General features: G+C 31.6%; 3 protein-coding genes and 1 pseudogene across 3 annotated transcripts; 1 reads left to right on the forward strand and 3 right to left on the reverse strand.

Annotated features, from left to right (window-relative positions):
- Positions 1 to 497: 497 nt before the first annotated feature.
- On the reverse strand, positions 498 to 18,367 carry LOC118045009 (increased DNA methylation 1-like). Its single transcript, XM_073405428.1, has 11 exons — positions 18,328 to 18,367; positions 17,846 to 17,938; positions 17,577 to 17,669; positions 17,355 to 17,436; positions 17,220 to 17,279; positions 17,081 to 17,133; positions 16,819 to 16,985; positions 15,339 to 15,550; positions 15,107 to 15,164; positions 14,787 to 14,843; positions 498 to 790 (listed from the first exon to the last, which is right to left on the reverse strand). Exons 5-8 carry the CDS (start codon positions 17,256 to 17,258, stop codon positions 15,363 to 15,365), a joined length of 447 nt encoding a protein of 148 aa, XP_073261529.1. The 5' UTR covers positions 17,259 to 17,279; positions 17,355 to 17,436; positions 17,577 to 17,669; positions 17,846 to 17,938; positions 18,328 to 18,367; the 3' UTR covers positions 498 to 790; positions 14,787 to 14,843; positions 15,107 to 15,164; positions 15,339 to 15,362.
- On the forward strand, positions 10,178 to 12,415 carry LOC118044988 (protein RGF1 INDUCIBLE TRANSCRIPTION FACTOR 1-like; annotated as a pseudogene).
- On the reverse strand, positions 12,313 to 14,659 carry LOC140954264 (uncharacterized). Its single transcript, XM_073405425.1, has 5 exons — positions 14,367 to 14,659; positions 14,065 to 14,175; positions 13,155 to 13,219; positions 13,030 to 13,067; positions 12,313 to 12,536 (listed from the first exon to the last, which is right to left on the reverse strand). Exons 1-5 carry the CDS (start codon positions 14,463 to 14,465, stop codon positions 12,337 to 12,339), a joined length of 513 nt encoding a protein of 170 aa, XP_073261526.1. The 5' UTR covers positions 14,466 to 14,659; the 3' UTR covers positions 12,313 to 12,336.
- Positions 18,368 to 18,391: 24 nt separating the features above from the next.
- LOC140954252 (increased DNA methylation 1-like) lies at positions 18,392 to 20,487 on the reverse strand. Its single transcript, XM_073405426.1, has 4 exons — positions 20,441 to 20,487; positions 20,302 to 20,354; positions 20,040 to 20,206; positions 18,392 to 18,771 (listed from the first exon to the last, which is right to left on the reverse strand). Exons 1-4 carry the CDS (start codon positions 20,477 to 20,479, stop codon positions 18,584 to 18,586), a joined length of 447 nt encoding a protein of 148 aa, XP_073261527.1. The 5' UTR covers positions 20,480 to 20,487; the 3' UTR covers positions 18,392 to 18,583.
- Between the last annotated feature and the right edge of the window lie 1,503 nt (positions 20,488 to 21,990).

Genomic DNA, 21,990 nt, shown 5'->3' on the forward strand with positions numbered 1-21,990 from the left:
ACCCATTCCCCTTGGGTCTAGCGTCATGACCCAAGCACCAAGTGTCCCCAAGTGAGGCGCGAGCATGGCTCCCTCCCAGCGCAACACAAGCTCCACGTGTGCGCCGTTGTGCCCAGCCTCTAGGCAGGTAACCCAAGCGTCATGTGTGAGCTACAATGTGTCCAACACATAGATAGAAGCCTAGACACAATGTGTCACTATGTGGTTTTTCTTCGATAGTAATAAGAATTTTTTAAAATTTATTAATGATTATAATAATAATAATTTTTAATTTTACTTTTCAAATCAAATCTATAGTTTTTTTTTAAATATTAACAATAATTTTTTTTAATTTTGTAATTATTTTATTAATAATATTAATTATTATAAAATAATAATATTTATAACACAAAAGATAATATTTTTAATATTAATAATTTTGATTATAATAAAAAATAATAATATTCAACAATTATATTTATTAATATAATAGTTATATTATATATATTTTTAAAAAAAAAACATGATCATTACGAAACCAAGCTAGAAATTAAACAATAAGGGCTCATCTCCTCTGTGAGCTTCACCGACCCCAACATTATAATTTAAATAGCTAGTACCTTTCAAAAAAAAGATAAAATTCAAGAGCTACCCAACACATGACACGTTCACATTTAAGCATCCTCTCGTGATGAATAAGCAAATCATTTCTTCTTCTCGATGGCACATTCAAGCCAATTCTCACTGCAATCATGAGATCCACGAAGATTGGTGATATGCCCAAGTGCCTCGGCATACCCGAACCTGCACGCTAAAGCAAAAAGCTAAAAGCTAATTATGAGGATTGTTGTTTAATTCATCGGTTTTTTAAATATAATGAATGTTATAAATTTTGGAGTTATTAAAAGGTTTTATGATCGATAATTTAAAAATATATAAAATTAATTGAAACATATATATATATATATATAAAATCATGTTAATAAAAACAAAAAAGAAAAAAGCTAAAAGTCGTGACAATAAAAAAACACAGCAAATAACAGTGAATCAAGATCAGATATTTTAGATTGTAATTTAATTAATATAATCATCAAATATCATATTAAATAATAAAATTAAAAATTTTGAATAATTAAAGATTATAATTTATTTTTATAATTATTTATTCCTATAAATACCTTTTAATTGTTTGATTATGACCGCATTTCCTATCAATAATTTTTTATTATTTTTAGAGGGCTACAACACCATAGTGTATATTTGAAATTGCTAAACAAATATATGAAATTACTGCAATATAAATATGAGTGCTGCAAAAATATTATGAAATAAATATAGTTAATTTACCCGAAACTAGAATCTGACAAATTTAAAATTTGAGTTATTAAATTACCAGGTGAGCTCACAAGTTATTATATCAGTTTAATTATATTTTTTTAAAATTATTATATCAGTTTAGTTATATATTTTTTAAAAAAATAATATTTTTTTTAATTCTTGAATCTGGATAAGTGTGAACTGGATATAAAATATAATCTAAGTAAAAAATCAACTCAATAAATCATCTAAATTTAATCAAATTAATATGAAAAACAATTCGGAATAGAACCTAGAATGAATCCGAATCGGGTTAACATGGCCGACATGCATAACAAGCATCATGCAACTTAATATTAAAGAAATTAATAATAAAACTGTTCAAATCGGAAAGTCTCAATCGTGAGTTTTTGTCTTATATAATATGAAGAAGGTTCAGCCTTGAAATGGCCAAAACACGAATGAATTCTTCAACCTTTGCGGCTAGATCAAGAAAAATGCAGATGAAAAACACGACACACTGCAGATAGAAAATCCAGCAAAAAAAAAACTAAAATAAAAATAAGCCCAAAGAGGAAAGAGCCGAGTTGCTAAGTAAAAAACTAGGGTTCCCATTTGTACTTTCTTCCTTCCGGCCCCACAAGGAAGGGAGAAACTTGGGTGTTTTCACTTTGTTTCCACTCTCTGCTCTCTCTCACTCTCTGTCTGCTGCATATGCATACAAATTTATGTATATATATATATGGATGTATGTATCGATGCTGCTATCTTTCTGCTATAACCACAGCAGAACTGAAGAGTTACAAATTTATCTACCTCTCTCGGTAATCCAAGCTTTTCTCATATTTTAAACAACTCTTTCTTGAATTATTTTCATTTAAAAAAAAATTATAATAAGGTCTCTATATTGTATTATTATGCAACGCAGTTGTAACATTTCCCTCTTAAATAAAATAAACATCTCTCCCTTTTGCATTAAAACTCCATCATATGGTCGTGATTTTCTTTAATTGTCTACTAATTACTTTCACTAATGGAAGGAGATTACTGTTTAAATTGTCGACCATTTTAGCTCTAATCATGAGGACTTCCGTGCATAGAATCTCCCCTTTGTCTTCTTTAACAATGCCTTGGATCTTCGTTCTGAATAATATTCAGAGTTATTTTCACTAAGCACTTTTTTTCTTGGTGAAGGATGCAGATTGAGTGAAGGCGATGGACATTTTTCCGAGAGGGTATAGTGGGTTATGGCTGCAAATTGCATCCGTTTGGTTCTTGGTGGTGTTAATGCAGAATTTTAGAGGGAGTTTATCAACTTCCAAGTACTTGATTGGACTCGGGAGCTGTGACATGACAGGGCCTGCAGCTGATGTCAACATGATGGGGTATGCAAATACGGAACAGATTGCTTCTGGTGTTCACTTCAGGTTGCGAGCTCGTGCATTCATGGTGGCTGAACCTCAGGGGAGCCGTGTTGTATATGTGAACCTTGATGCTTGTATGGCTTCGCAGATTGTTACTATTAAAGTTCTTGAGAGATTGAAAGCAAGGTAGATTCCTAATAGTGTCTTTTTATCATGCTTTTTCCCTCAATTTTCTTTTCTATTACTAATATGCTTGTAAAATCGACAAGAACCACATTTCAAGTATAGATTAACGTGGGGTTTATGAGCATTGTTTAGTTGCATTAACAAAGAATTTTTAGTTTTTAGCTAGATAACATAAAGATTTTTTTACGGAAGATGAATTTTATTAAATCTTAAACAGATTAACGATTAGAAAACACAACAATATTTTAGTTTATATCAGACAAATATGCAATATAATTTAACCTATAGTAAGACATATTAGGGGTGCTAGTACATTCTTTTCATGCAATTAGTCCTCTTGCCCGAACTCTGAAACCAGTTAGGGTTTCTAATGATCAAAATATCACGTGACAATTCTCATTTCTCTTTTTCTACTGATAAAGGACAAAAATTCCTTGTTCTTTCCACCAACACCATTCCCAACCATTCCTGATCTAGGAGAATGGTCAGTACGATGCCACACACGTGCAACAGAGTGTGTATATCATGTTAAATCATGTTTGTTTTCTATATAATAGCCATTGATCGTTTAAATAAAATTTGAAACTCTTTTAAAATCTAATTCCACTTTGGCCAAGGATTTTTCAGTTAACACTATTTGAGAACAGATAGAACATTTTTCCTAATTCATCTAGGGTGATGAATCCTCTCTTAATCATTGAAGTATCTTCATACACTTCATGCTATACCCAATGTTTGCCCTTGTTACCTCGATTAAGATAGTATGGAACAGGATCAAAGTATAACATTCTTTATATATAAGATAACTTAATGATCTTAAGTTTAAGGATCACTTACACGACCATCACGTGAGCCTTTCCACATATATAAATGATCTCTCCATATAAAATTCTAATGCAGGTTAGTTCAGCATACATGTCTTATAACAAACACTTATATATTAGTTCTAGGTATCCCTTATATTTTAGTTTATAAGAACAATTGCTTTCTTTCATAAAAGAAAGAACATAATATGTATTAGTCTCTATGGTTCTAATAAATATCCAGTATTTAAAAGAACATCGACCAAAAATATTTTAGGAATAATATTTTGATGTAATAGGAATTTTATAATTTTAACAACTTTATAATTTTTTTTGCAAAATATTTTTGTCTCATAAACTTTATCTTTACTCCAGATTCATAAATCTAATTTATTAATATAATATTATATGAATATTAAAAATAAATTAATTTTTTTAATAATAAATATGTAGTTTTATGAATATAACAATTGATTAGATAGTATATTAAACTAGCACGAAGCAAATAAACTTGGAATGATAAACTAGGAAGCAAATAAATTTCATAATAATAAATTTATGTATTATGTGATACGGAAACCTGTGAGATTCTATCAAGCATATTCAACATTCAAAACTTGAATCTCAAACTGAGAAATTTCCATGCATACCAAAATCGAAGTACAAAATTCAATTGATAGAAAACAACATGTCATGAACAAGAAAATTAAGACAAAATCCATTTTCAGCTTCTTCTTCTTGCGCAAGTTCATGAAATGCGCTACTGCCATTATTAATGAAAGTGCAGTGAAAAGAACTGTGTATGCACGGGCTGCTACCACCCATTTGGCTTTAGATAAACTTGTCGCTGATAAAGACACTGAGTTAGTTGTCTTTTCGTAAGCTTTCATTTTTGAGATTGAGACTCTCTCTCTCTCTCTCTCTCTCTCTCTCTCTCTCTTTCTGCCAGATGAAGATGTTGGCCCGAATTTGCTTAGGGTCTTTTTAGGATAACGTTCTATAAGGGAAATTACCGCAGCAAATCAAAGGTTTTTTTTTTTTTAGTAATTGCATCCTATTTATAGTTTAAATTAACATTTTCAAAAGAATTCTAAAGGACAGAATTGATTTAACATCACGTTGGGGGGATAAAATCCTCATGAGAGTACTAATGCTTTTCCCTTTTTTTTTTAGTAAATTATAATAAACTTTTTACGATTTTATAAATTAATTATATTTACTGCGCAAAAGTATGAAATATTGATATAATTCTTCTTTTATATTCAAAATACCCACAATTATTTTTCTTAAAAAATATAGTTAAATTGAGAAGAACCTTGTAAGGAAAATATTTAAAAAGAATCGTCATTATTTTTTGATAGATGGAAAATATTAATTTTGAAAATTTTTGGTTAGTAATGGAATTTTTGGTATAAAGCAGGGGTTTTGTAGTATTTTTCTTAAATACAAAGGGGGTTTCTAAGAAATACACAAAATTTCGGGTGTTGACTATAATTTTGATGATACTTTAAGGTCATTGTTGTAATTTGACCTTTTCTTTATTCTTTTTTTTTTAATCCACGTTTAGGTATTTTTAGCCACATTGGATGATATTTAAATAGAATTTGATCATTTAATTAAAGTTATTTTTGTTCTACGAGGAATCATTTAGTTAGAATAGTAATTAAGAACTAGTCTCACTTCTACAAAATATACTGGGGTAAATAAAATTAAAGGAAAAAAAGCTCAAAGATGTATTTAATAAAATTATTTAGAGTATATAAATCAAAATAAATTTTAAGAAGGCTACATCTTCAATAAATGATGACAAGAACTTAGTTAATTTAATCTATGTACAATAGATCAACATTTTGAGATTTATTTTTTTAATATATAGTTTTTACTCTATTATGCACAATTTTTTATCTGATTGTTGAAATGGGCTTGATATTTACTAGAAGTTTTTAGAAGTCTTTTTCTATATTATTTTAAAATCTTTGGGAAAGAAAATATCAAAAAGACCTTGCGATAAGATCTAGATGATATTGTATTATAATCGTATTGATTTTTTAGTTGATTTAAGATTTGTTTTCTATTTTATTTAGAATTTTTTTATTCTTTTTCCAACATAGTTTGAGATGTTTTTACTTATTATAAATAGGACTATTTAGCTTGTATTTGAGTTTTTATTTTTGGACAAACTTTGATTTCAGTAATTATTATTGTGCGTAAGAGGTTTTTCTCATATTTTTTTGGTTCTTCATTTAATTACTCTAACTTATCAAAGAATTAATCAAGTTTTATGATATTTTTTATACTTATTGTTCGTGTCTCTTTATAGGTGTTAGGTGGGGGTTTGGATGCTTATAGTCTTGATGTCTCGATATAGGTTGTCGTTGCAATTGATTTAATTATGTGATAGCTTTAAGATTATAACTTAATCATATAATAACAATCTTCATTACATGTGAAAGATTTAATTATGTGATAGCTTTAAGATCAAGATAGGTGCAATTGATTCATAATAATTAAACATGCATGGGGAATTAATTTGATCAAGACTTATGTTTTTCATATAAAAAAAAAAACTCAAACATGGATTTGAACTTCTAAAAAGGTTTCTTGGTCATATCGGACTCTTTCCATGTCATTAATGATTTGCCATGTTATTATTAAAAAGATGAGTTGGATTCATACTAATTTGCTGGTAGATTTCAAGCATGACTTTAAAGATGTCATCATTAATGACTTAAATAACTTTCATCCATACACACATACAAATATATGGATGAAAAGCTTGAGATGTTTAGTGCTGATCTTAACTATAAAGTAGAAATTTTCTACTTGTAGTTACAAATATGATCCAAAGATTTCACAAAGATCCAGTTGGACCATTCCTAATCCTACTAAGATTTCTTATTCAAGTTGGATTTCTAATGCAATTAAGATTTTCACTTTTAAGCTCCAATGATTCATCTTAATATGCTCTTTATAGTTCCTTGAAATTATGTTAAAAATGCTTCATTTAACTTATTTATACACTTTGTATCTTTATAGTACTCTTAAGTACAAAACAAAGTAAATAAGTTATTCTAAGACATAAAACATGCATAAAAGACTAAAAATAATGTTCTAAAAATATACAATAGTATGAGTATATCATTTATTATCTATGTCAGATTAAGATGTCCTTAGAAAGGCTGAATTGTAAGATTGGAAAGTTTTCCAAGTATAATCCAATTGATTCATATGTGTGTGCGCACGTGTATATATATAATTGTACTTATGGATGATTTATACTTCTTGTTTGGTAAGGTTATACCACCACTAATCAACATATTTACAAGCATTTATTTTTGTTATCCACATTATAGTACTTTAGTGTTCATATAAATAGTGAAGCACCTTAATTTTTTTTTTTCAAGCTTTTTCCCTTTTTTTTTAATTCTACCTTGCAATTTCATCATGTTACATTTGATTGATTTTGAGTTGATCATCATAATTTATTTTTGTTTTCTTTCTATAAGATTATTACAATTTCAAACAAACATCCTAGCTTTTGGTTGATACTCTATGTTTACAAACTTTTAATTTTGTTATCATATTATTAAATAAAAAATTATTTTTTATTAATTTTTTTTTAATAAACCTAGTGGAGTCTATAATCTAAGTCGCAAATTTTACAAGTTATGCCGAAAATCCTTTTTTGATCTAGCATGTTGTGTTCTTAATAGTAAACAAAAAAACTCATGAATTTTTTTTAAAGCAAAATCATGCTTTTGTTGGTTATCTAGGTTTTTTTTAGACCCGTAAACTAACTAAATCATGTAGAGTCAAATCTCTTGCGAGTTAATTTTAAACTCAGGCTAGACAAGATGTCAGGTCGAGAGGTTTCAAGGTTGACTTATTGGGTCTGGTTTAATAACAATGCCAAACAGATTTTTTTTTTAAGTTCCATATTCCTTTTTTTTTTCTTTCGATATAATCCTTTTTGTTTTTATTTTTATCAATTTTATCCTTCAACATTTGGTTGATTATGATTTGATTTTCATAATTTTGTTTCAATTTGTTTTCTATGAAGTTATCATAATCTTGAATAATTGTTTTGATATTTTTGTTATCATATCATTAAGTAGAAAATAGTTTTAAAAAACAAAGTTGTTAAACCCCACAAAGTCTATGCTCTCGGTCACGAGTTTGGTGAATTAAGCCGCAAAATCTAAATCAATCTAATATATCATTATCTTAATATTAAAAAAAAAATGTCATCTTAAAAAAAATTTAAAGCCAAACAACGCTTATTACTAGCTAGTTGGGTTGTTTTGAACTCATCAAGTCAATTGGATCATATTAAGGCAACTCTCATGAAGTTACTTTAACTATCAGTTATTAAAAAAATAATTTGACAGCTTTTCTCTTTAAAAAAAATCCATTAAAAAGAAAAACTATTGAAATAGATTGTTCATGGGCTGTTTTAAGAAATAATAGGTCTTATAAATTATTTTACAGAGAACACACCCTAGACTTGAATAAAGTCCATTTAGACTAAGGTTTTTCTCTTCTAGAATATTTTATGTTTTAATAATTTAATTTTAACTTTTAAATTCTTACTGTATAAACTAAAAAAAAATTTAATATATTTAAACATGAGAATGAGGGTTGGGGTTACAAAATATGCCAATCAAATATTTGAACCGAAGATATGTACTTGATTGTCGAAAATAAAACCGACGGAATAAGAATTACTTCTAGCGTGTTTGGTAGTGTGGTAGTGGTTGCTTTTTAAATAGTTTTTCGTGCCGAAATACATGTCAATGATGTTTTTTTATTTTTTAAAAATCATTTTTGACATCAACACATCAAAACGATCCAAAAAGTACAAACCAAACTCAATTTTAACAAAAAAAAAAAAATTCAAATTTGAGCAAAACACATATGCAAACCCAACACCAAATGCTGCCGATCGGTTATTAATGCTCATATACACACACTTGGTTATTAATGCTCTTCTTTTCTTTTTGACTAAGGTATAAATCTATTTTGACTATGCATTTCGTCTTCACCGTATCAACAGAGGTTAATGCTCGTTTGGGTGTATATTAATATAGCAGGAAAAGATATATTCGGTACGTATTTAGAAGGAAATATTGATTATTATTATACATACACTGAAATAAATTGTAAATTTTCCCAATTTTTTTACTCTAGCATACTATTTGTAATTTTTTTCTTTTCAATTTTAAAAACAATTTTTTCTTATATTTTCTCTCTTTATACTAGGGATTTTTATCATTTTATATTTAACCCATTTATTACTACTTTGTTTCTTATCTTCATTTTTTGTAATATTTTTCAAGGTTTTTTTTTTTCTTTATACTTTTTTTTGGGAAAAAAATATTATTTCCTATTTTCTTACAATTGGCCTATTTATACTATTCTTTTTATTTTTTTTCTTTATTCTCTTGTATTTTTTTAATATTTTTTCTTTACACTTTTTTTTTGAAAAATATAAAGACCAAGAATTCTTTGAATTTTTTTATACAAAGACCAAGAAAATAGCGTTTAATTGTAATAATTAGCTTGAGATCTTACATATTTTTATTTGCAGATATAATCTTTACTATTTTTATTATATATAAGTACTAACTTGTGCTAATAACACGTACACATTAATTCTTTTGTGTTATATAAAAAAAATTATTTGACTTGTAGCAATGCGAGTTGAATAGAAAATATTAACACTTTATTTTTTTGTATTTATTAACATAAATAGTTCTCGATATATTTAATTAAATACATTTATAACCTTTTTGATTTATCATTATAATTTTTTTAAAAATAACACATTTGAAAAGCTTGTGTTTTTTTTTTTTTGTTTTTTTTTAATATTCAATTTGTAGCAAATCCCGGTCAAACAACTAGTTTAAACTAAAGATTTTTATAATTGGCTTCCAATTTATATACTTTTCGTTCTAAAAAAGGAAATAGAAAATCTGTGCTTTGTAATAGTCCCTTTTTGTTTTTTGTTTTTTTTTTTTTTAAAAAAATTAAGTCATTTAGACAACATGAAGCTTTTATATTCGGAGTAGGTACAATACGAATTCACAATCTTTAGATCAATAAATTTTAAATTAAATTGTCACGTGCATTTGCATGTCTGTTGGGTAAAATTTTATTGTTTTGTATCTCCTAATCGCTACTAGAAAATTCAAATGTCTATGCTCATCCCACACACACATATATATTTTTTAAAGTAAGTACCATTAGCAGTTATCAGTGCCAATTTACCATGATCATCATGATTTCCAATTTCTAAACTTTCACTTAAGCAATATTTTTAAGGATTTTCATTTTTTTTTTTGTGGGATATACAATATAACTATTCAATTAACGAAATTAACAAAGGAATATAAATTCTAAATTAAAATGCGACTGTTATTTTAAAATAGTCATGAGTTTGAATATTTTTTAAATTGCTTATATAATTATTAATTTCAGAATTTATTTACAGATTCTTACATTAATTAAAAAAAGAAAACTCAAAAAATGGGAAAGATCTTTGGTGTGAAGAGGCTAATCACAGTCCATGCGTAGCCAAGTGGCCGACCACGTAGAGACGCAAAGAAGATCCAAAGTAGCGAAAGCGCCAAACCCACCCATCCTTGTCTATTTGATCTAAAGGCTCTAGACAATCTTTAGCCACCACAACTGATCTCAGGAGTTCAATTTCCAACATTGCCCTATTTGTTAGTCCAGGCGTCGTTTTGTAAGCTGCGGGTCATTTTGTTTAGGTTCTCCTCCTCTCTCTACTTCTACATTTTTTATCGTTAAGCTGATGAGTCCTCTCCGTTATCATCTACCTAGACAATACAATCACCTTTTTTCCTTGAGAATCTCATTAATGAGGCAAATTCAGCTTTGAAAATGGTATTGTTGATCATTTACTCTCCCTCTCACGATTCTATTTACCTTTTCTTTCTTTCTTTTTTTCTTGGGTTATATGTGCTAATTTTTTTATTTCTTTTTTTTGGGCCGGGGAATTTTGTTTAATAGGATACAATGCTGGTACCACCATGGTTAGAGTCATTGCTAAGCACATCTTTCTTCACCGTTTGCCGGACACATGGGGATGAATCAAGGAATGAATGCAATATGTATTGCTTAGACTGTGAAGGTGATGCATTTTGCTTCTATTGCCGTTCTTCTAGACACAAGGATCATCAAGTAATTCAGGTCATTTTGTTCACATTTTCATTATATCTAGTTCTAGGACAATAATGAGGCTCTGTCTGTCTAAGCTAGGTTTATCGTTTGTTGTAATGATTTTTCTTCTTTGGCAATTGGTAGATAAGGAGATCTTCATATCACGATGTAGTGAGGGTTGCGGAGATTCAAAAGGTACTGGACATAAGTGGGGTTCAAACCTATGTGATAAACATTGCTAGAGTCTTGTTTCTCAATGAGAGGCCCACAGCCAAAATATGGAAAAGGAGTTGCTCATATTTGTGTAATTTGTGGAAGAAGCCTTTTGGACCCTTTTCGCTTTTGTTCATTAGGATGCAAGGTTAGTTTTTGCTTTGATCTTAACCTTAATATTGCATAAATATATATACTTCACTTTCTCACAGTTCATCAAATGGTTATAATCTGTCAGCATCGTCATCGTTTTCGTCATGATAAAGAAAAATATTCCTATAGTTAATTAATGACAATAAATATAAAAACATGATACTGATTATTGATGGTTTTGTTAATTATATAGGATGTGTTGGTTTGTTTGACATTTTCTTTAAAAACGTATATAGATTGTAGGAGTAAAACGAAATGGTGATGCAAGCTTTATCATAAAGGCGAAGAATGAGGCATTAATGGAAAGGAGAGAAGGCATTTCGAGAGGGGAAGAAGAGTTGCGTGAAGGCTCACAGCAAGACATATACCCGCCCACGCCTCCTCCACCTTCTTCCAGTGGAAGGAGAAGAAAAGGCATTCCTCACAAGGCACCTTTTGGCTCCTAGCTAATTTACCCTCAGTCTTACAAACGAGGAGTAGTTGTATATTGAGTATTTGTTTTCTTTTCAAAACATTTTTTAAATTGTATTTTTAAGTGTTTTTGAATGATTTTAATTATGTTCATGTTAAAAAATAATATTATTATTTTAATATATTTTTAATTCAAAAACACTTTTAAAAACCTCAAGCAAAATTGAATCCATTATTTCCTAAGCAGCCTACTCTTTTTTCCTATAGGGTGTCATTTTCCTATCTAAAGAATTGTAGGGTACCCTGTTTTGGTTGGGGTGCCCAAAAAACAAAAGGGCTAGTAAGTTTCCCTTATAGGTTTGGGTCCCATGCAACAAAATTCCCTTGTGAATTCACTAATGCACATTTGTTATTGGTAGTTGCAAGGTGCACATTGTGGTTAAGAAATTAAGCAAGTATTTGTGGAGTCCGTCTTATAGTATTCGCCCATCTAAAGCCGATCTGCATCAAAAACCAAAATCAGAACACACAAAAAATTCTCAAAATTCAATAAATACTCATCTGAAGTTTATTCAGCATTCACATTGCTCTGATTCTAACCTTTATTCTCTTCATATGGATATTCACTAAAAGACGGTTCAGGTTGCCGGAGTCCATCAAGTTAATGCCGTGCTTTTCTAAATAAACCCGAATTTTCAATCATGAGGCAGAAACTTCCGCAGAGCTTCTTAGATTATGAAAGACCCATTCATAAACACTGTAATCACAAAATAAAAATTGAAGCAGTCGGTGAAAGACCCATTCACATACTTGTTTTCGGTGAGAAACCCATTCACAGACCCATCACAGACTTGGGGATTTCGATTTGTTCTAGTTCTGTAAATTGTGAAAGACTGAAAAAAGATGAAGATTTTGGTTTTGTTCTGCGTGTTAGTCACACGGTGTGACTGTGTGTTGTGTAATAGTCAATAGGCCAATACTTGCTTGACACGTGGAGATGGAGAGAACTGTGGCGCCCAATTTCTGTATTGTTATAGGCGCGTAAAATCAGGTGTAAAATCGTGATTTTGCGCGATTTTACCTGATTTTAACGATTTTACCCGATTTTGATCCGATTTTACCTATTTCCGAGTTTAGTGAACGACTTAGCACGTTTAGCCTATATCAACTCGTAAAATCGTACGATTTTACGGTACGATTTTACGAGTTGACTCGCGATTTTAACAACCATGATGGTCACCATTCCTTGTTGGAACCAAGGGAAGTTCTGCAACTTCTTCCCCAAAAACTCTTTGTATACCCGCTGATACGATACATGAGCTGCAAAATTAGAGATTTAGACTTCATAAGCATTCCTAAAGCTCCAGATATAACCAGCTTGGAGATACAAAACTATATCTTACTTGACTATTAACACTGCACAGTACATTCCTCCATAATCTTGGCCCTTGAGTTTTTACTGAAAAATAGTTAATGTTAATGACTGCAGAAACTGGCAATGAAATGCTATGCTGTAGATAATGGGGAAAAAAATATGAATGCTTACCCATAAACCATCAAAGGAATAAGATCACGTCCAATTGTTGAATCAACTATAGGATCAAAACATTCCTGGAAAATAAATGACAAACATCAGCTTAGCATATCTTGGTTACTTCTATTTGCAGATGAAGCATTACACAAAATACAGAAGCACATAAAAGGAACACAAAATAGAACTGCATTATGATATAGACAGGTAAAGATTGTGAAGTAAATGATTAAATTTAACATTAACAATGTCACAGTTATAGGAAAAAAAATAATGCTTGCATGACACCATCAACAAAAGAGGACTTTGAAAACAAATCATCAAATTTCACATATCACTGCAAGCATGCACATGCAGGGATTTAAAAAGTGATAACAGCATCCTCCTAATGAGCAGTCAGAGGCATGCATTGTTTATCAAGTTGGGTTGCAGCAGTCAGTGAGGGATTGACAAGTTTCTGCACTGTATTTTCAAAAAGCTCCATAATTTTTCAACACGAGCACTTAAATCCTCTTTCGAAACTTATTGACAATCAGAATGATGATTATAAAAAAAAATAGATAAGATGGTTGGATCAAAAAATCAAAGAAATGATAATAAGCATGTTGACCACAAAAGATCAATGCAGGTTATGTTCTTAATGATACTCTTGCTTGCTTTAAATTCCATCAATTAAGGATTTTGAATGAGAACAAAAGAAAGAGCGGGAAGCAGATAGAGTGAGGGTGGCACATAGGAATTCTTTAAATATTAGAACACCAATGCACGGGAATTCTTTGAAAGGCAGTTTTAATTAAGAAAACAAATCTGCCAGTGGATCCTGACTAAAAGCATCAAAACTTCATGTGAAAGAGCATCATTCCTAAAAGCACCTTTTTTTTTCCTTGTTAAACAGCATTTGAATGAGCATTGAGGTGAAAAGCACCTTGCACATCACAGCCAACGTGCTATTCTTGCATAGCAAGAAAACCATTTCCAAAAAGGACAAAAATAAATTCCATAATGATATTCCAGCACTCTTCTTTGAAGATTGAAACTAAGACAGAAACAAAAGATTTTCATTTATTAGATTTGAAGTCCTTAAATTGGTAAAACAATAAAACCCAATAACAACAAAAATCCAGAATCCTGTCAACAGCTATTAATTTAGAGCAGCAGCACCACTGATTACTATATTCAGGCATCAATGGCCAAAGAAATATTCCATAATAAATGGACAGCACTTACTTGAAAAATAGAAAGAGCCCGTGAGAGTAAAAGTTTATTTTCTGGAGAAGCAATTTTTCCACTAAGAAGCATCCATCTCACATCAATACTGTTACTCATGTTTAAACCTTTTTCCTCATGCTGCTTCTTTATATCATTCAAAAGAGAGTGTTTAAACCTTTTTCCTCATGCTGCTTCTTTATATCATTCAAAAGAGAGTCTGGGAGTTTTTCAGCCCCACGAATGCGCAACTTCTGCAAAGTAGAATGGATCCTACTGCAATCCATGCAACAAAACCAGTTCCCTTTTGGCAGTTCCTGCCAAACAAGTAGCATCAACATGTTTATCCACAAATAGACTAGAATGTTCGCCACAGATGAAAATGAGTTTATGCAAATGATATCCATCTTAAAAGGAAAACAAGATCCTGTAAGAACTAACCTTCAGATTTGCCATCTTATGACTCCTTAAACAGCCAACATGAAATTCTTTCTCACACTGGCACAGATCATAAATAAATAATAAGCGTACCAACCTCTAAGCAAATTCAAGCAACAATGAATTAAAAATGTAACTCCATGTCCACATAGAGGAAACAGAAGAATAAGATGACATGAAAAAGAGGAAAGCACCTAATCAACAAGTGAGCATCAAGTTAATTATATAGATGCATGCACTATTGACACAAAAGAACTTCCCCATCTAAATCACTCAATTTCAATTACAACAAAAAAGAAGACATGAACAACTTTGAAAATTACCTGATCACAAAGTATAATTGTGCGTGGACCAAATCCAGATCTCATAAAATCATAACCTCTGCATAAAACAAATACTAAAGATATATCAAGCCACAGCTAAGTCCAAAGGGATTAAAAGACCAAAAACCATATTTATAGCGACAACTTTTCATTACAAAATGTGTGACATGGGTCATGAGTTGTAACAAAGTAAATAAGCTCAACTATTCCAGTTTATCAGTGTAGCTATGACCTGCATAATGCGCATCCTGTAAGTTCAGCCTTCTACATTTTTGACAATACGAAAGCATCTCTTAGTTATCTGTTCTACAGAATCAATTTCTGAAACCCTTCCAGCTGCGAAAGCATTTGCATTATGCTCAACATACGTTTCCCTTTGGAACGTATTCTGGCAATGCTGGCAACACCAATTGCCACTGGGAACAGTTGATAGAGAAGCACATCCTACAAAGGCAATAAAATTGTGCAGTCAGGAAATCATCTAGAGTTACATAGTCTTATGAGATAAAGATGAATTGACCATAAATAAATCGATAATTTGTTAATTTCAAAAAGCATAAACACACAAATGCTGAGTAGTGATTGTAATGGCTCACATATCATGCTTAAAGAACAATATATAATGCAATGAAACCAGGCATACTTATTGGAGCCGCTAATTTCTCACAACAACATAAAAGTCATGGAAGATCTTTCTTTTAACCAAGCTCAAAAAAAGGAACAAGTACTTGCTGGGAAATATATGTTTTCAACCCCAGTCATGGTATTAAAAACACTTTGACACAGCACACAAAAATTCATGGAAGGTGTACAAATGAAAATGCTACAAAGCTTGGTACGAGTATGCCTAGCAAGTTGTCATCTCAGTTCTCAGCTGCCCAAAGTCCAAACAGTGACTCATCAAAGAAGATTAATAACAAAGGACATCAGAATTTGAACATTAAACTTCAATTTACAGGACTTTAAATGGACCATCATTCTCGAGAGATGAGGGACTCATAACACTGTTAATTTTTGTGCCTTAACTATTTAGTGAATACAAGCAAGCATTTCATAGGACAAGAAAATTAAAATATACAGAAATTTCTCATGTTGGAGCTACAATAAGGACAGAAAAACCTACAATCAATTGGACAGCCTTTGAATCCACAAAGAAATTGGGGTTCTTAAGGTCCACAAGAGCAAACAATTTTGTGGAATAGCAAATTCTCAAATATCATTCATCTATGTTCATTTTTTCTTGAATCCACAAGTGCAAAGAAACAAGAGGAGATTCCATTCAAAGACAAACTTGAATTCTCAAATGATAAAATGACCTTCAATATAGGAATGCATTACTGTGCTTTATATTGGAAGGCAAGAAAGTGCTAAAAGAATCTTATCAAAAATAGGAAATGAACTAATACTCTTAATTAATAATAACTATTAATATTAATTAAGCTAATTTTCTATAAAACATTAAAATCATACACGAATATACTAATTAAAATACTTATATGATTCAAAATTAATTCACGAGGCACTGTTAGCATTGCATTAATTGACCTGTCAAAAGAAAACTAATGCAGAAGATCAAAAATTCGACCAAACCAGAGATAGGAGAGGGCTGTGTCCAGAAGCAGCTTTTAAGTTTCTTGTAGGTACCAATTTGATTAGTTAATCAGCAATTTAAAAGTTTTACTTTTCTTATAACCTTTAGAATTTATGTTCACCTTTATGGAAGGCCCTTGGGCATCCATCACAAATCAGAAGATCCCCACCATCTGCACAAATGATGCAGAGGTCATCATTATCCTGAGAAGAATACTTCCGACTTTTTGAGAGAGAAATTGCCAAGTCATGGAGCGATACGCCATTAGATGTGTAAATACATGCATAGCTGTGGGGTAAAAACAAGAAATCATGAAATTTTGTGAAGAGAAAAATAGCTCAAAATATAAAGGCAAGTCACATCTAATGAAAAAGAAGACTTACGGTTTTTTGCGAGTAGCCCAACCTGCATGAGCTTTGAATGTTGAGGGGCTGACCTGCACGTTAGTCATAAACCATAGGTCCTTGACAATATGTCTGACAGATGATAAAGGAGTCGAGAAGTTTACCCAATAAGAACTACCTCACAATTGCAGCAATGACAAAGTATTCCAAAGCCCATTTTATACCCGCCAAGCAATTTCTGTGCAGAAGAATTTATATTATTTACTATAAACAATAAGAAAGTAAAAGGATAAGAATATGTGATACTAATCACCTGCCCACGAGCATAGTATGCTAGTTCAGTTCCATCAGGTAATCCACCTTCCTCAAAAACCAATCTATGCAACCGCTGATCTCTTGAGAAAATAAGATACCAAGGGCCATATTAGTAGCAATAACAGAAGACATAAAACACTGCTATGAGAAGAAACATTCAAGCCGAAAGTAAAGAAGGAAAGGAGAGAATAAGAGGGGAAAAAGAAAGAAGAAACCCAACTTTGTTGTTATTTTCCACTGATATGTCTTATGTGAAGAGATGCCTGGTGTTGCATTTTTGAAGGACTTGGACAATAAAACTGACTTTGATATCCTGAAAAAGGACAAAAAGGAAATGAGTAAGCATATTTTTTAATGAAGACCATATCACATCACAACTACGCTTCTATGTTTCATGCAATTTAATAACCAAAACTATTTACTAGCCAGAAAGAGGAGAAAGCATGACTACACCAAACAGAATATCAACAACATAAAAACGAAACAAACCTTGGTGAGATCTTCTTATACTTCCTTTTTCGTGGAGAGAGATGTACTGAAGCAACTTTGGATGGTTTTGCAGTCAAATCTGGTTCTTCTTGTCTGAATTTATGCAGATTAAACATGTGTAAGCATCTTAAAAGGAAAACAAGATCCTGTAAGAACTAACCTTCAGATTTGCCATCTTATGACTCCTTAAACAGCCAACATGAAATTCTTTCTCACACTGGCACAGATCATAAATAAATAATAAGCGTACCAACCTCTAAGCAAATTCAAGCAACAATGAATTAAAAATGTAACTCCATGTCCACATAGAGGAAACAGAAGAATAAGATGACATGAAAAAGAGGAAAGCGCACCTAATCAACAAGTGAGCATCAAGTTAATTATATAGATGCATGCACTATTGACACAAAAGAACTTCCCCATCTAAATCACTCAATTTCAATTACAACAAAAAAGAAGACATGAACAACTTTGAAAATTACCTGATCACAAAGTATAATTGTGCGTGGACCAAATCCAGATCTCATAAAATCATAACCTCTGCATAAAACAAATACTAAAGATATATCAAGCCACAGCTAAGTCCAAAGGGATTAAAAGACCAAAAACCATATTTATAGCGACAACTTTTCATTACAAAATGTGTGACATGGGTCATGAGTTGTAACAAAGTAAATAAGCTCAACTATTCCAGTTTATCAGTGTAGCTATGACCTGCATAATGCGCATCCTGTAAGTTCAGCCTTCTACATTTTTGACAATACGAAAGCATCTCTTAGTTATCTGTTCTACAGAATCAATTTCTGAAACCCTTCCAGCTGCGAAAGCATTTGCATTATGCTCAACATACGTTTCCCTTTGGAACGTATTCTGGCAATGCTGGCAATACCAATTGCCACTGGGAACAGTTGATAGAGAAGCACATCCTACAAAGGCAATAAAATTGTGCAGTCAGGAAATCATCTAGAGTTACATAGTCTTATGAGATAAAGATGAATTGACCATAAATAAATCGATAATTTGTTAATTTCAAAAAGCATAAACACACAAATGCTGAGTAGTGATTGTAATGGCTCACATATCATGCTTAAAGAACAATATATAATGCAATGAAACCAGGCATACTTATTGGAGCCGCTAATTTCTCACAACAACATAAAAGTCATGGAAGATCTTTCTTTTAACCAAGCTCAAAAAAAGGAACAAGTACTTGCTGGGAAATATATGTTTTCAACCCCAGTCATGGTATTAAAAACACTTTGACACAGCACACAAAAATTCATGGAAGGTGTACAAATGAAAATGCTACAAAGCTTGGTACGAGTATGCCTAGCAAGTTGTCATCTCAGTTCTCAGCTGCCCAAAGTCCAAACAGTGACTCATCAAAGAAGATTAATAACAAAGGACATCAGAATTTGAACATTAAACTTCAATTTACAGGACTTTAAATGGACCATCATTCTCGAGAGATGAGGGACTCATAACACTGTTAATTTTTGTGCCTTAACTATTTAGTGAATACAAGCAAGCATTTCATAGGACAAGAAAATTAAAATATACAGAAATTTCTCATGTTGGAGCTACAATAAGGACAGAAAAACCTACAATCAATTGGACAGCCTTTGAATCCACAAAGAAATTGGGGTTCTTAAGGTCCACAAGAGCAAACAATTTTGTGGAATAGCAAATTCTCAAATATCATTCATCTATGTTCATTTTTTCTTGAATCCACAAGTGCAAAGAAACAAGAGGAGATTCCATTCAAAGACAAACTTGAATTCTCAAATGATAAAATGACCTTCAATATAGGAATGCATTACTGTGCTTTATATTGGAAGGCAAGAAAGTGCTAAAAGAATCTTATCAAAAATAGGAAATGAACTAATACTCTTAATTAATAATAACTATTAATATTAATTAAGCTAATTTTCTATAAAACATTAAAATCATACACGAATATACTAATTAAAATACTTATATGATTCAAAATTAATTCATGAGGCACTGTTAGCATTGCATTAATTGACCTGTCAAAAGAAAACTAATGCAGAAGATCAAAAATTCGACCAAACCAGAGATAGGAGAGGGCTGTGTCCAGAAGCAGCTTTTAAGTTTCTTGTAGGTACCAATTTGATTAGTTAATCAGCAATTTAAAAGTTTTACTTTTCTTATAACCTTTAGAATTTATGTTCACCTTTATGGAAGGCCCTTGGGCATCCATCACAAATCAGAAGATCCCCACCATCTGCACAAATGATGCAGAGGTCATCATTATCCTGAGAAGAATACTTCCGACTTTTTGAGAGAGAAATTGCCAAGTCATGGAGCGATACGCCATTAGATGTGTAAATACATGCATAGCTGTGGGGTAAAAACAAGAAATCATGAAATTTTGTGAAGAGAAAAATAGCTCAAAATATAAAGGCAAGTCACATCTAATGAAAAAGAAGACTTACGGTTTTTTGCGAGTAGCCCAACCTGCATGAGCTTTGAATGTTGAGGGGCTGACCTGCACGTTAGTCATAAACCATAGGTCCTTGACAATATGTCTGACAGATGATAAAGGAGTCGAGAAGTTTACCCAATAAGAACTACCTCACAATTGCAGCAATGACAAAGTATTCCAAAGCCCATTTTATACCCGCCTAAGCAATTTCTGTGCAGAAGAATTTATATTATTTACTATAAACAATAAGAAAGTAAAAGGATAAGAATATGTGATACTAATCACCTGCCCACGAGCATAGTATGCTAGTTCAGTTCCATCAGGTAATCCACCTTCCTCAAAAACCAATCTATGCAACCGCTGATCTCTTGAGAAAATAAGATACCAAGGGCCATATTAGTAGCAATAACAGAAGACATAAAACACTGCTATGAGAAGAAACATTCAAGCCGAAAGTAAAGAAGGAAAGGAGAGAATAAGAGGGGAAAAAGAAAGAAGAAACCCAACTTTGTTGTTATTTTCCACTGATATGTCTTATGTGAAGAGATGCCTGGTGTTGCATTTTTGAAGGACTTGGACAATAAAACTGACTTTGATATCCTGAAAAAGGACAAAAAGGAAATGAGTAAGCATATTTTTTTAATGAAGACCATATCACATCACAACTACGCTTCTATGTTTCATGCAATTTAATAACCAAAACTATTTACTAGCCAGAAAGAGGAGAAAGCATGACTACACCAAACAGAATATCAACAAGATAAAAACGAAACAAACCTTGGTGAGATCTTCTTATACTTCCTTTTTCGTGGAGAGAGATGTACTGAAGCAACTTTGGATGGTTTTGCAGTCAGATCTGGTTCTTCTGTCTGAATTTATGCAGATTAAACATGTGTAAGCATCTTAAAAGGAAAACAAGATCCTGTAAGAACTAACCTTCAGATTTGCCATCTTATGACTCCTTAAACAGCCAACATGAAATTCTTTCTCACACTGGCACAGATCATAAATAAATAATAAGCGTTCCAACCTCTAAGCAAATTCAAGCAACAATGAATTAAAAATGTAACTCCATGTCCACATAGAGGAAACAGAAGAATAAGATGACATGAAAAAGAGGAAAGCGCACCTAATCAACAAGTGAGCATCAAGTTAATTATATAGATGCATGCACTATTGACACAAAAGAACTTCCCCATCTAAATCACTCAATTTCAATTACAACAAAAAAAGAAGACATGAACAACTTTGAAAATTACCTGATCACAAAGTATAATTGTGCGTGGACCAAATCCAGATCTCATAAAATCATAACCTCTGCATAAAACAAATACTAAAGATATATCAAGCCACAGCTAAGTCCAAAGGGATTAAAAGACCAAAAACCATATTTATAGCGACAACTTTTCATTACAAAATGTGTGACATGGGTCATGAGTTGTAACAAAGTAAATAAGCTCAACTATTCCAGTTTATCAGTGTAGCTATGACCTGCATAATGCGCATCCTGTAAGTTCAGCCTTCTACATTTTTGACAATACGAAAGCATCTCTTAGTTATCTGTTCTACAGAATCAATTTCTGAAACCCTTCCAGCTGCGAAAGCATTTGCATTATGCTCAACATACGTTTCCCTTTGGAACGTATTCTGGCAATGCTGGCAATACCAATTGCCACTGGGAACAGTTGATAGAGAAGCA

Source organism: Populus alba, chromosome 16, assembly GCF_005239225.2.
Source record: "Populus alba chromosome 16, ASM523922v2, whole genome shotgun sequence".
Taxonomy (NCBI): domain Eukaryota; kingdom Viridiplantae; phylum Streptophyta; class Magnoliopsida; order Malpighiales; family Salicaceae; genus Populus; species Populus alba.